Consider the following 15,463-nt stretch of genomic DNA (forward strand, 5'->3'; position numbering starts at 1 on the left):
CATGGAGCCCAGTGCACAGGGTAAGTTAATTCCTCCTACTGTGGTGCGCATAAGGACAAATTCAAGTTCTGTTCCAAATACTCATACCTAGATACAATACAGAAAGAATATGGTATCACCATTAGGGTTTTATCTCTCGTATAATGTAAGACGGCAGTGAATTCAGATGACTGATGCTTCTTCTTCAGATTGACTTCAATGATTTCTGTTTGACCCCAGAAAGTACAACATGACTTCTCCCCAATAGTGCTGATTTGCAGACAAATATGTTACTATTTCATTTCATTATTCAGGTGACAAACCACGTTATTAAAGATGGGACATCTGGAATTCGTCCAGCTCTGGGTCGTTCCTGGAGTTTTGTGCCCAGTACCCGAATTATATTGTGTAGAGACGAAGGAAACACAGGAAATGCACATCGCACACTGTCACTTGCAAAGTCACCACGTCAGGTGGGATAGTTTCTGCAAAAATGATAGTATAACGTGTTCCATTTGTAGTATATATACATAAATACTCCTACTTAAGCCATTATAATCTATTTTTTCCCCAGCCCTCAAATTTGCAAGTGAAGGTGGAGATTGGTTGTCGTGGGATTCTAGAGGAGAGCAATACATCGGCTTGTAGATGAGGTGCACATCTCTACAGTGAACTATAATCAATAATTTATTATGCACAGCACTTTAATATTTGTATAAATATATATTTTTTATTTGTATAAAAAATGAATACCAAAGAGCATTGTTGGATTTTATTATTTACTCAATGTAGCCAAGCACAAAATGTATGAACTCTCACAGAGTTCCCCATATACTGTAAAGGATATTTTAGTCTGTGGAACTATACCAGGGAAGGGCATTCTTTTTGTCTTGTAGACTACAAAGCAGTCTTAAATTTGACAGAGAAGCCAGACCAGTGTAGGTAGCCAAGACACTCCCCAACATCCCAGAAGCCCCTAATATTAGTTTGGCCGACAGTTCAGGTAGTTGAGCTGCCTACCAGTGTAGGTAGCCATGTGTGCCTGCAGTATTAAGTAGCCCCCTCCCACTGTATAGGTAGCTCATTGTGCCCCCAGTGTTAGTAGCCCCCTCCTTAATATATATAGATGTGCCTCTGGTATTAGCAGCCCACTCTTCAGTATAAACATACATATATCCAGGCACATCGCCTCTAGTTAGGACATTAAATAAATTATTAGGGAAAGGGAGGTGCTGAAGGGGGTGTGGCTAGAAACAGCGAAAATCAATTAACCCTTCGCACACTCACATGCAAATGTTCAAACAAATGCATTCACAGATTTACTCATCCAGGCACAACTGTTATCCCTACAGCTAAATTAAAAGCCAGGGTTTTAGTTCACAGAAGAATGCATTCTTATGCTTAGTCACCTATACTGCGTAGAAGTACCCAGGTAAACATAGGTGTCCTAACTCTGGCCCTGTAACATGCATAGTGCAGACATGCAAACACATTCATTGCATCAAACCTATCAATGGATTAGGAGCACACATCCTGACGTCCTCTCCTGGGAAAGACAGTGCACTGTCTTTCCCAGGAGAGGACGTCAGGATGTGTGCTCCTAATCCATTGATAGGTTTGATGCAATGAATGTGTTTGCATGTCTGCACTATGCATGTTACAGGGCCAGAGTTAGGACACCTATGTTTACCTGGGTACTTCTACGCAGTATAGGTGACTAAGCATAAGAATGCATTCTTCTGTGAACTAAAACCCTGGCTTTTAATTTAGCTGTAGGGATAACAGTTGTGCCTGGATGAGTAAATCTGTGAATGCATTTGTTTGAACATTTGCATGTGAGTGTGCGAAGGGTTAATTGATTTTTACTCTTCAGTATAGGTAACCAGGTGTGCACCCAGTATAAGCCAGTCCTCCGTTTAAGGAGCCAGATGTGCCCCAGTATTGGCAGGGAGAAAGTTAAAGCACTATGTTTTGTGGTCATGGGAGAGCCAATCAAGGTGCTGGGAGTAGGGAAGACAGCAGCAAGGACAGCACACTCTCTTGAAATGCCAGGAAGGCACTCATGTAAGATTTGGTCAAAGGCTGGAGCAACCTGAAGTTTTTTGTGCTTGTGTCTTAGGAACGGAGGGTAAAAGAAGCCACTGCTGCTGCGCTGTGCCAAAAACCGCTGTGCCCCTGGGAATAACTTTGTCTGGTAAGGCGACTAGCAGTAAAGTGCATCAGGGAGGGAGAAAGTGACGAACGCCTGCCCAGGGGAGGGAACAAGGTAGGCCTTTCCAGCAGCACAGTGACAGGCCCCCGGCTCTACACCTGTTGCATAGGGAGGAAGGGAGAAAGAGGAGGCACGGAATCTGGCCCTGCGTAGGCGGGCTGTAGTTTGCCCACACCGAACTAGACCATATCCATCTGATCATTATTGCCAACAACCTGTTACAAGGCTAATGCATGACTGATATCTGCCAAAAACTCATTCTGTCTTCATCCATATTCAAAAGCACTGGTAAATTTAGAATATCTATTGGAACCCTGGCTGATAATGAATAAATCTTCCCCAAACTTTTCTTCATCACCAGACATTTGGCTGTAGTTCCTGTTTTAGTGCCACTGGGTACAGTGTTGGCCAACAATATTGATTTTCTAAAGCTAGGTATATATGGGTTGAGATCTCTGCTATCCAGCTAGTGATCAATATTCCCTGACGGGCCATTAGTGATCATTGTATCACATTGTCTCACTTTAATCTAGATCAGATTTCAGCAGAAATCTGATTTGGAATCATCTGAACTACTGTCACCATTAGCGCTGTGCTACTTGGTGCAGTACAAATCAATGCAGCCATTGTTCCTCCACTACACCTTTTCACTGATCACTACATAATACATTTTCCTTTTGCAAAATAAACTGCAAAGAATAAAACTTGCTGGGGTTAGTGGATCACTGCCAGATTTTCACTGGCAAACCTGGACTATAGCTCAACTTCAATAACCATATATCAACTGCAGTCACTCAGCCACTAATTCACTAAACTCTCTGCAATCCTTACTATGGTCTCATATGAGCCAGGTGAGGGTGACCACTCCTAACAATTTTTAATTAAACTAGTTAACATTTGCTGGATGACTTATGATCTCCCCACTGGAAAAGCTAGAATATCTCTGGAGATGCCTTATTAAGATTCGCTCAATGTCTGTGAAATGAGGTGACCAAGCAGTCTGCCAGCCTGCCCCCAACAGAATGAAGTATCATACGTGCTGTATATTTTATACAAGTGCGACTTTGAAAGACAAAGGTGCTGGCACTAGTTGTGGGCACACTGGGCAGGGTGCTTAATAAGGCTTTTAGTGAATATCTGAGATCACAATGGAGGTTAGTTCCAATACAGAGTATGGCCACCTAGATATTAAAATTCCTAGCTTTATTCAGAACTCTGCAAAATGTCTGTCAGACTGCTGTTGTGCCTCACTCCACTGCTGTCCCAATTGCCTATGCTGTTAATTTAATTCACTGGAGTTCTGAATAACACTTGGAAAAGTGTTAATCATATGTGCACCCAGTATTGGGCAGCCTCCCCCCACCCCCCCCCCCCCCCAACAATATTTAGTTCTTCCCCCGGTATTAGGCAGCCTCCCTCCCTATGTATAGCCAGGTGTTACATCACTATAAGGGCTGGTTCACATGGGCTTCTGCTTAGCATTTCGTTCAAACTCTGTGGGGTCTTTTTTCAAGAATGCCAGCATTTAACAGCTTTAGCTTTAAATCGCTTTTGAAGGCTTTTAATGGCTTTCAGGAGAACGTTGCATTTTCTGGGCTTTTGGTGGTGTATACAGGAAGTATATGGAAAGGCTGGGCTTTCTTTGGCTTTCAGTGGCTTTCGTTTTGCTTTCAAACGCCTTTTAGAAGCTGCATGTTGCTTTTGAGATGAGACGAGACGCTGGGATCAACTGCCAGGCTTTCATGAAAGCCTGCAAAAGCTTGTACTAAACACTCCTATTCACTTGCATGGGAGGGCGGTAGATCCCTAAAAATGTTACTTTCAAAATGCGTTTAATGCCAGCAAACCGTCTGTGTGAACCAGCCCTTGGCACCCCCCCCCCCTCAAGTATATCCAGGTTTTCTCCCAGTATTAGGCAAGCCCCTCTTCCATAGTATAGCCAGGTGGTCTCCACATATAAGATGAACCTACTCTCCCCAAGCATAGCGAGGTGTTCCCCCAGTAATAACATGTCTGTTGTAAATGTATGCCCTTAGTGGTTTACCCTTGAAGGCAGCTGTGCCCACAGACAAAGGACAGGGAATATGTTAAAACTGTATATTTCCTACATTAGAAAGATGGGAAACAAGCTAAAGGAGGATCGGGAATGTGGAACAGAGTACATACAGTAAAGAAAGAGGAGCTAATGTATGTAAGAGAAGTGTGTCCTATATGGGATGAGATTCTTTGTATCACACAGTCTACACATAGGCTTATGCACCATGGATTTGCAAACAGTTGACAATTGTACATGAATTTACCTCCTGATCTTGGGAACGTAAGTAGTTTGAAGGGAATGTTTCACGTATGCTCCCAAGGTTCCATGTCCCCAGTATTAGGCAAACACCACGCACATATGCAGAGTAAGAGTGGAGCGTTCTGTATCAGTTACCTGTCTCTGCCTGGCCCGGGATCCCTTTACACCCTCTCACACAGTCCCTTTATCGCCTCTTTGACGCCTACAGTGGCACAAGTAATGAGGCATCACTAGAGGGCATCATAGATAGAGGATGCAGGGACTCTGCAACAGAGTGAAGATGAGCCTGGGAGTCTGGTAAATATGGAATGCTCAGAACATGCCACTCTATGTGCTAGATAGGGGGGAGGGGCGGGGTTGGTCCGGCCCACATGACATAATGATAGAGGAGCTAGGAGAGAACACCAGATGCTTTTTCTCTAGAGACCACAGAGCTGACCCTATCCATCACCTCCTTGTGTTCAGCAGCTTGGAATAGAGGAGGAGATAGATGTGGTCAGCTGATGGCTCACGATTTGTCACACAGATTTCTTGATCATGTGACTTTATTCCAAAGGAGATTTCTCTGTAGGGCTTACTATCTTTACAGAGACATCACTTGGTTCAGTGGCTTTCGTGACAAGGCCTTATGCCTTTAAATACATGGATACAGTGACCATATATTCCTCCAAGGGCAGTTTTATACAGACAAGTGCAAAAGATGACTTGTCCAGAGCAACCATTCATGATTCCTTGGTAAACAGAACACTGGATTCTGGGTAGTTTCTGTGGACAGCTGCACTACTTTTGCTCTAGTTTTATTGTAATAAATCAACTCCAGTACTGTAATCCAAAGGTAACCATATACTTATGTTTGCAAAAGTTTAATTGTAAGAAACATCTTTATTAGTGCTTTTTTAACTTGCTAACACTGCAAAAGAAAACATTTTATTAAAGCCATTCACATCTAATTACACTCCTCATCCTTTCTTCCAACACTAAAATCAACATATGCTAGCAAATGCTAAAATGTTTACTGTACAATCCCCAGTGAGCAACATGGTTTTGTGACCCACACTTCTCCATTGTTTTGGAGCTCTGACTGGCAGGCTCCCTCTGAGAGTCCCTGTGGCATCTTGCAGCAGGAGCTGAGCCATGGTTCTGTGAAGTATTGACTTTGGGGAAACTGAATATCTGTGTACATGTAATTGAGGCACTGAGGTAATTTGGGCACCGGATGGAGATTGAAGAATATTGGTAAGGTTCCACTAGCCTAACACGCACTATTCCTCCCCTACCTACACCTAACACACCCACCACCTAACACACCCACCTAAACTTAACATTGACCTATCCCATCCTCATTTACTGTCGCTACCCGGAATTCAGCTACATAGGCATAAATTCACCAAGACCTGTTCGGTAAAAATTTCATGTTTAGTAATGCTGTAACAATTGTTTTTTCCTGAGTATTCTCTAAAATTTTCACACATGCAGTAAAAGTTTTGGTTATTTACCAAAATACTGCATGGTATTTTACGTAATCATGTGGTATTTACTTCAGTGTTTGAAAGGATCTCCTTGATGGGCTATTGCAGTGCATGAAACACGGAGGTCAGATGTGATCACAGCCACAGGGGAAACCTCTTTTGTTTGGCATATCTCTCCTGATACTGGGCTTTACTGCTTGCTGTAATCTTGATGAATTGACATTTGCTGACATTCGTTGAGGCGTTTACCGCACAAGTTGGTAATTTACCTCACTACTCGGTAATTTCAGCTTGCCTTGCGGTAACAGCCTTGATGAAATGACATTTTACAAAATGCTCTGAAAAATCAGCTGTTCGGCATTACAGAATACAGTAATGCTTGATGAATTGAGGACATTAACTGTTTTGTACAGGAAAGCTGCTGGACGTTGGCTTTAACTTATTTTCCTTAATTAGTTTTCATCTTTTCTGTCCTCTCCATTTCCTCTTTTCTATAACCTCACAAGTGGCTGTTTATCTTACCAACAGGTTATAGGTAAAATACCTAAAGGTGTCCAACAAAGTGCACAAGCAGCCACACCACAAACTGTTTACACGATTTGTATTTTCCACACACCAATCAACTGAACAACTAACTCGTTTACATACTGCCCGCGCAAGCGAAACAATGGACTGCACAACATGGCCGCATTCAAAATAAGCTAACGTTGCTTAATAGACATTGTACACACGTGGCCAACTGCAGGATGGATCGGGCAAACCGCCTGTTATCAGGCGCTCGTCTAGTCGTTTGCCACGCGTACACATGCCTGATTGTCGTTCAACAGACTAAATTCAGTGGACAATCCGGTGGATTTGTTGGACGTGTGTACAGGCCTTAAAGGGAAGGTTCAGGGACTATTAAAAAAAAAAAAAAAAAATCCGCATCCACTTACCTGGGGCTTCCTCCAGCCCGTGGCAGGCAGGAGGTGCCCTCGGCGCCGCTCCGCAGGCTCCCAGTGGCACGCCCCACCTGGCCAGGCTGGCGGCCAGGTCGAGCTTCTTCTGCCTTCCAAAATGCGCCTCATGGCGGCGCGCTGACGTCATCGGACGTCCTCCGGGCTTTACTGCGCAGGCTCAGAACTACAGCCTGAGTACAGCCCACCGGGAGCCGAGGGTACCTCCTGCCTGCCACGGGCTGGAGGAAGCCCCAGGTAAGTGGATGCGGATTTTTTTTTAAAAAAATTTTTTAATAGTCCCTGAACCTTCCCTTTAACATCTCGCTTGTTCTGTCACATGCTCTATTCTTGACATTTTAGTTTTCCATGTGGTTACAGCCTTGACGTTTGATAAAACCAGTTGTCTTAAGCTTTACCGCTTGCGGCAATGTTTTGTGAATTGAGGCTATAGTAGTTGAACTACAGTACTTCACCGCTACCTCGGGCACAAATCACACCACTAACAGGATTTTGGCTATGTAGCCAGAATCACCGCAGCTAACTGGAATTCGGCAATAAAGTACTCAACCTCAGGCACCAAATTCACCGACACTGACTCTAATTGTAGTAGTCAGAGATCGGCTATACTATTGCTAATTGCCTTTGAACCTATAGCCATAGCCGCAGTTTATGCTGTGGCCAATGACGGTGCCCAAATGAACAGGTGCGCCATTCGCCCAATTTAACTGTTGACTATTTCTGCACATTCAAGACTTATGTATTTTTGTCTGTTATTTTTAGCAGTGTAATAAAAATATTCTGCGACTTCAAATTGATAGCACATTATAAAGGTAATAAATGAAATGGTGTTATTCCACAGATGTCCAATTTTAATTACAGTCTTTGACAAAACAGACCCAATATAAATGGGGAAGACATTGTAGTACTGACACAAATTAAATTGCGTTTTCCACAACAAAAGTGGAATTTCACTTTAACCTTCTTTAACTACCCTGGCGTTCTATTAGAACGGCCAGGGTGGCGGCGCAGCACTATTTTTTTATTTTTTCTTGTAAAATCATGTAGATAGCTACATGATAGCCGCTGAGCAGTGGCATCCCCCCACCCCCTCCGATCGCCTCCGGCGATCAGGCCCATCAGGAAACATAAGGGCTTCCCCCGTCGCCATGGCGACAGGCGCGATATCGGCGTTGTGACGTCAGAGGGAGTCCCGATCCACCCCTCAGCGCTGCCTGGCACTGATTGGGGGTCTCGGGGGGGGGCGGCCCGTTACGCGTCGGGTAGCGGCGGATCGGCGGCGAACGGAGAAACGCAGCAAGCAAAGTGCTTGCTGCGTGTTTAAAAAAAAAATTGTGAAAATCGGCCCAGCAGGGCCTGAGAAAGCCACGGCGGCGGTAATGGACGAGCTGAGCTCGTCATTACCGCCAAGGTGGTTAACCGGCTTTCTAATGCTGACATTTTACTGAAAAACTGGACTGTAACTTCTTTCTGCAAATTGGACTACTACCTGAAGCAAAAAAAAAAACAACAAAAAAACAGGTGGCTGATGCAACAGCCAGGTGGCCATAAAAGGTGCAGTACTGTATATCCCAAAAGTGAGTACCCCTCTCACATTTTTGTAAATATGTTATATCTCTTCATACTGACGATATGACACTGATACAATATAAAGTACTCAGTGTACAGCTTATATAACGGAGTAAATTTGCTGTCTCATCAACATAACTCAACACGCAGACGTTAATGTCTAAATCTCTGGCAACAATAGTGAGTACACCCCTAAGTGAAGAATGTCAAAATTGTGCCAAAAGTGATACTTTGTGCGTCCTTTATTATTTTCCAGTACTTTCTTAACACTCTTGGGCATGGAGTTAACTAGAGCCTCACAGGTTGGAACTGGATTCCTCCTCCATGATGACATTAGGAAGTGGTGGACGTAAAAGACTTTGCGCTACTCCACCCTCCGTTTGAGTATGCCTCACAGATGCTCACTAGGGGTTAAGTTTGGAATCATCCTTGGCTAGTCCAGCATCTTTACCCTCATTTCCTTTAACAAGGTAGTGGTCATCTTAGAGGTGTTTTGGGGGTCATTATGTTGGAATACTGCCATATAGCCCGGTTTCTGAAGGGAGGGGATCATGCTCTGCTTCAGCATGTCACAGTACAAGTTGCCATTCATGGTTCACTCAGTGAACTGTAGCTCCACAGTACCACAACACTCATGCAACCCCAAACCATGACACTTCCAACCACCATTCTTTGGCTGTAGCCAAGACACTCCTTGTCTTTGTACTCCTCACTTTGTGGCCACCACACGCTTGACACCAACTGACCACATTTTGGTCTCATCAGACCACATGACATTGTTCCAGTATTCAATGTCCTTAGTCTTGTCTTCAGCAAACTGCAGGCTTTCTTGTGCATCATCCATAGTAACATAGTTATTTTGGTTAAAAAAAGACATACGTCCATCGAGTTCAACCAGTATAAAGTACAACACCAGCCTGCTCCCTCACATATCCCTGTTGATCCAGAGGAAGGCGAAAAAACCCTTACAAGGCATGGTCCAATTAGCCCCTAAAGGGAAAAATTCCTTCCCGACTCCAGATGGCAATCAGATAAAAACCCTGGATCCACATCATTAGGCATTACCTAGTAATTGTAGCCATGGATGTCTTTCAACGCAAGGAAAGCATCTAAGCCCCCTTTAAATGCAGGTATAGAGTTTGCCATAACTACTTCCTGTGGCAATGCATTCCACATCTTAATCACTCTAACTGTAAAGAACCCTTTCCTAAATAAATGGCTAAAACGTTTTTCCTCCATGCGCAGATCATGTCCTCTAGTCCTTTGAGAAGTCCTAGGGACAAAAAGCTCATCCGCCAAGGTATTATATTGCCCTCTGATGTATTTATACATGTTAATTAGATCCCCTCTAAGGCGTCTTTTCTCTAGACTAAATAAACCCAGTTTATCTAACCTTTCTCGATAAGTGAGACCTTCCATCCCACGCATCAATTTTGTTGCTCGTCTCTGCACCTGCTCTAAAACTGCAATATCTTTTTTGTAATGTGGTGCCCAGAACTGAATTCCATATTCCAGATGTGGCCTTACTAGAGAGTTAAACAGGGGCAATATTATGCTAGCATCTCGAGTTTTTATTTCCCTTTTAATGCATCCCAAAATTTTGTTAGCTTTAGCTGCAGCTGCTTGGCATTGAGTACGATTATTTAACTTGTTGTCAATGAGTACTCCTAAGTCCTTCTCCAAGTTTGATGTCCCCAACTGTATCCCATTTATTTTGCATGGTGCTAGACCATTAGTACGTCCAAAATGCATGACCTTACATTTGTCAACATTGAATTTCATCTGCCATGTATGTGCCCATATAGCCATCCTATCCAGATCCTGTTGCAATATGACACTATCTTCCTGAGAGTTGATGATTCTGCACAATTTTGTATCATCTGCAAAAATAGCAACATTGCTCACTACTGCATCTACTAGGTCATTAATAAGTAAATTGAAGAGCACTGGACCCAGAACAGACCCCTGTGGGACCCCACTGCTAACAGTCTCCCATTTTGAGTACAATCCATTGACCACAACTCTTTGTTTTCTGTCCATTAGCCAGTTCCCTATCCATGAACACAGACTCTTCCCCAGTCCTTGCATCCTCAACTTTTGCACCAGACTTTTGTGGGGAACAGTGTTGAAGGCCTTTGCAAAGTCCAAGTATATCACATCTACAGCATTCCCAATATCCATATTAGCATTCACTACCTCATAAAAGCTGAGCATGTTAGTCAAACAGGACCTGTCTTTAGTAAACCCATGTTGATGCTGAGAAATAAGATTATTTTCTACTATGAAGTCATGTATAGTATCTCTTAGTAACCCCTCAAATAGTTTGCATACAACTGATGTTAAACTGACAGGTCTATAATTTCCTGGATCAGATTTTTTGCCCTTCTTAAATAATGGGAAAACGTGGGCTGTACGCCAATCCACTGGGACTCTGCCAGTTGCAAGAGAGTCACAAAAGATAAGATAAAGGGGTTTATCTATAACTGAACTTAATTCCCTTAGGACCTGAGGATGCATGCCATCCGGGCCAGGTGCCTTGTCTATTTTTAATTTATTTAGTCTTGCCTTCACTTCTTCCTGCGTTAAGTATTTAATATTACAGTTAGAAGATTGAGACTCTTCCGCCTCTGTAGTTTGCAACAGTGCTGTTTCTTTTGTGAAGACAGAAGCAAAGAAAGCATTTAATAACTCTGCCTTACCTTGGTCATCCACCATTGAGTTCCCATCCTCATCCTTTAGGAGTCCTATACAGTCAACCTTTCTTTTTTTAGAGTTAATGTACTTGTAAAACTTTTTTGGGTTAGATTTGATATCCTTAGCGATCCATAGAAGAGGCTTCCTTCTGGGATGACAGCCATGCAGACAAATTTGATGCAGTGTGTGACGTATGGTCTGGGTACTGACAGGCTGCCCTTCCCAGAAGCAGGAAATTTAGTCGCCGGCTAGCGGTGTGAGATTGGGAGCCACCGTAGGCTCCCATAGAAATCTATCGGTAATGAGGGGAAATTTCGGCGCCCGCTATTTGTAGCATTGCAGGTGGCCTGTCGCTCTCAGTTTCAGGGTGTTGCCAATCTCCTTATAGGCTAGGTCTTCCTGTGCAACAATTTTTTTTTTTTTTTTTTAGCTCTTCAGAATTCTCTGCCATGAGATGCCATGTTGAACTTCCAGTGACCAGTATGAGAGTGATACCACCAAATTTAACATACCTGCACACCTGAAACCTTGTAACTCAAATGAGTAATATGACCCCGGGGAAGGAAAATGCCTAATTGGGAAGAATTTTGACATTCTTTAGGCCTCCTTTCCACGAACTGTTGAGCTGGGTGCTCAGCAAGCAGTTACCAGGCAGAAGTAAGCAGTTATCATGCAGCAAGAAGCAGTTGAGAGAGTTTGAGAGGCATTTCACTGCCTATCAACAGTTCTTGGAAAGGAGGCCTAAGTTAATTGGCTTTTAAAATCACAAAGCGCTTGTTCACACTACAAGAGCTTTTCTAAGCGCATTGGGCTCTATTCACTAAGAGGCAAAAACACAGCAAAATTTTACCGCAAAATTTCCGCCAGCGGTAAACTCCGCATTTTTTCCACATTCACTAATATTTTCCGCATTTTTTCCGCATGCGGAAAAAAAGATGAAGAAACAGCCATTATTCATGCGGTAAAAAGGCCGCATGAAAAAATGTTTAAAAAAAAAAGTTAAAGTCCAGCAAGCACAGCCCTTAAACCTCCAGACTTCATTAAAGTCAATGGGATGCGGAATATATCACCTACTACTTGTAGGTGATACAAAAAAAAAAAAAAAAATCGGTAAATAACGACAAAATGATGCGCCTGAACAGTTTTGAGAATTGATTTTTTTTATTGCGGAAAATACCGACTTTTGCGGAAATTATTCCGCATGAATCCTGCACATTTACCACTTGCGGAAAAAACATGCGGAAAATTTAGTGAATTTCAATGTGGCTGTGTTTTGGTCGGTAACTTCCCGCATGTACTTTACCGCATGCGGGAAGTATTTGAGAATAGAGCCCTTTGTGATGTAAAAAGTTCCTGCTAATGTTATCCTATGTGGATGTTCACACTTGAGCGATGTTTTGTAAAAATCCCCCATAGCATTGCATTAGCAAGACTTTTTAAAATCTCTAGCACTTAAAAAGCTCTTGTGGTATGAACAAGCCCTGCGAGTATAAATTTGTTGTCAGATTAGTTATCAATGGGAGTACACCCCTAAGGCCCCATTCACACTTAGAAGCGCAAAACGCCGGCGATTTTAGTGCTTTACTATTATTATTATTTAGTATTTATATAGCGCCGACATATTACGCAGCGCTGTACAGTGTGTATATATATCTTGTCACTAACTGTCCCTCAAAGGAGCTCACAATCTAATCCCTACCATTGCCATATGTCTATATTATGTAGTGTAAGTACTGTAGTCTAGGGCCAATTTTAGGGGGAGCCAATTAACTTATCCATATGTTTTTGGAATGTGGGAGGAAACCAGAGTGCCCGGAGGAAACCCACGCAGACACGGAGAGAACATACAAACTCTTTGCAGATAGTGCCCTGGCTGGGATTCGAACCAGGGACTCAGCGCTGCAAGGCGAGAGAGCTAACCACTACGCCGCCGTGCTGCCCAATAATCAAATGCCTTTACACTTACTTCAGAGTCTCTTTAAAGGACTTACGAGGCCAAATTACCCAAAAAAGTTAATTACCTGCTTCATCTTTTAAGGCACGGAGGACGCCGTCCACGCTGATCTGCCGGGTCTCCCCGCTCATTAGCCCCCCGGGCCGGCTCCCGACCCCACGGCCCGGGCTCTCATGCATCTCCTAAAATGTCCGCTTGCTCTGGCCGTGGCTGCGCAGTCCGGATAGCCGCGAGTGCGGCTGCGCAGCTCTAGTGCCAACCCCCAGATCCACGCTACGTAGCAAGCAAGCGGCCATTTTAGGAGAGGCATGAGAGCCCGACCCGGGCCATGGAGTCGGGAGCCGGCCCGGGGGTATATGAGCGGGGGGACCCGGCGGATCGGCACGGAGGGTTCGGACGGCGTCCTCCATGCCTTAAAAGATGAAGTAGGTAATTAACTTTTTTGGTTAATTTGGCCTCGTAAGTCCTTTAAAGAACAACTGTTAGCCATAATATGCCCCCCCTTAAAAAATACACATGTAAGTAGATAAATACTTGCTCTACTTACATAACAGATGTATTGCACTGTCCACTTATTAGATTTCATACATTTTTTAATCTTCTTAATGAACTATCCCCCTCCTGGCAGTGGTCATCTTGGTTCCTAGGGTAGATTCTTTCCCCCCCCCCCCCCCACTCCCGATCCCCCTCCTCCACTCCCGATCCCCCTCCTCCCCGCACTTATTCTGAGCACAGCGGGGAGGATAAATGGAGCAGGCACTGACCCGCCCAATAATGGATCCAAGCGCTGCTGTTCTCATCTATTCTCTGCACTACCACCGGCAGCAGTGCAGAGAGTATAGAGGGGAACTGCCGCGCCTGGAACCATTGTTAGGCGAGTCTGTGTGCGCCGCCTTTATCCTTCCCCATTGATCAGTGCGGGGAAGAGTGGGAATGCGGCGGTGGCACATGCAGCAGGCGGGCAGACAACGAGGGGACATGCTACTGGAGGAGGAGGGGGGCAGAGGACAGAGACAGGAGATAGCCTCTGGCCCCCCCTCACTGCGCTCTAACAACGGCTAGATCCACCGCAGTGAAGGGGAGACAAGGCGACCAATTGCAGCGCAGAGAGGCGAGTGACAGAGGCTTCAGCCAATCAGGTTGATTCAGCCTGCCCGTCACTTCTCTTCTGCGGCCGTGCGTACCCTCTTAGAGCCTGGGGGCATGCATGAGGAGGAAAAACCTATCAGGAAAAAAAAGTAAGATTGATTTTAAATGTTTGAATTGCCTTGTTAGCACCCTTTTTTGCTGTGCAACACCCTGCAATAGAAAATTTATTTTGCATTTAATGCCTAACAGTTACTCTTTAAGGTCCACTGGCTTAAACCCCCCCTAAAGCCCAGGCTATTTTTCACAAAACAGGCCACTGCAGATTTAAGGCCGCAGGGCAGTACAACTCAGTACACAAGTGATTTCCACCCCCCTTTTCTGCCCACCAACAGAGCTTTTGGTGGTTTCGCCGTCTGCCAGTCTCCTAGCGGCCGCATTGGTCATCCAAGCAGAGATGCGCACGCATCGGCGCATGCAATCTCCTGCAGATTCCCGGCCCAGGACTTTGCGCTGATCGGCAATGGGCAGTCCTGAGGCTGGCATCGTGTCCACACCCATTGGCATGATGCGGTCGCCAAGAAGTTAAATGTTGGAACCCTTTCTCAAAAAATCAATGAAACATTGATCAGGGATGGATGTTTTATGAAGTATGGGAGAGGTGTAACCATTAGGTATGGTTAATGAGCTGCAAATAATTCTCAGATAATGCAGGGCTATGCAAATATTTGCAGCTTAAAGAGGAACGCCAGTGAAAATAATTTAATAAAAAAAAAGTGCTTCATTTTTACAATAATTATGTATAAATGATTTAGTCAGTGTTTGCTCATTGTAAAATCTTTCCTCTCCCAGATTCACATTCTGACATGTATTACATGGTGACATTGTTACTGTGGGCAAGTTATGTAGCTGTTTCTAGCTGCTCTGGCTGTTACAGACAGCTTTAAACAGCCATTTCCTGTCTGTGAACATTGTTACATTGTGGCAGTTTGCCCAGAGTACCGCGGTATTCAGAGCCTCTTGTGGGAGGGGTTTCAGCACAATAGTCACACAGCGCCCCCTGATGGTCTGTTTGTGAAAATCATTGTATTTCTCATGTAAAAGGGGGTATCAGCTACTGATTGGGTTAAAGTGCAATTCTTGGTTGGCGTTTCTCTTTAAGGCCTCTTTTACACTGACTGTTGATAGGCAGTGAAATGCCTCTCAAACTCTCACAACTGCTCACTGCTGTCTGGCAACAGCTTGCTG

The 15,463-nt window shown here is 44.2% G+C and overlaps 2 protein-coding genes across 3 annotated transcripts in view; both read left to right on the plus strand.

Annotated features, from left to right (window-relative positions):
- RAD51D (RAD51 paralog D) overlaps positions 1–736 on the plus strand; it is a 54,559-nt gene extending 53,823 nt beyond the window's left edge. Inside the window, exons 10-11 of the mRNA XM_068268711.1 lie at positions 294–452; positions 554–736. Of these exons, the coding sequence (XP_068124812.1) occupies positions 294–452; positions 554–631 (237 nt within the window). The 3' untranslated portion in view covers positions 632–736. The remainder of the gene's footprint in view (positions 1–293; positions 453–553) is intronic.
- Positions 737–2,096: 1,360 nt separating this feature from the next.
- Positions 2,097–15,463, plus strand: part of LOC137546360 (multidrug and toxin extrusion protein 1-like) — a 90,732-nt gene continuing 77,365 nt past the window's right edge. For both annotated transcript variants that reach the window (XM_068268707.1, XM_068268710.1), the window contains exon 1: positions 2,097–2,173. The gene's annotated coding sequence lies outside the window, so the exon portion shown is untranslated. The remainder of the gene's footprint in view (positions 2,174–15,463) is intronic.

This window comes from Hyperolius riggenbachi, chromosome 2 (assembly GCF_040937935.1).
Source record: "Hyperolius riggenbachi isolate aHypRig1 chromosome 2, aHypRig1.pri, whole genome shotgun sequence".
NCBI classification, from domain to species: domain Eukaryota; kingdom Metazoa; phylum Chordata; class Amphibia; order Anura; family Hyperoliidae; genus Hyperolius; species Hyperolius riggenbachi.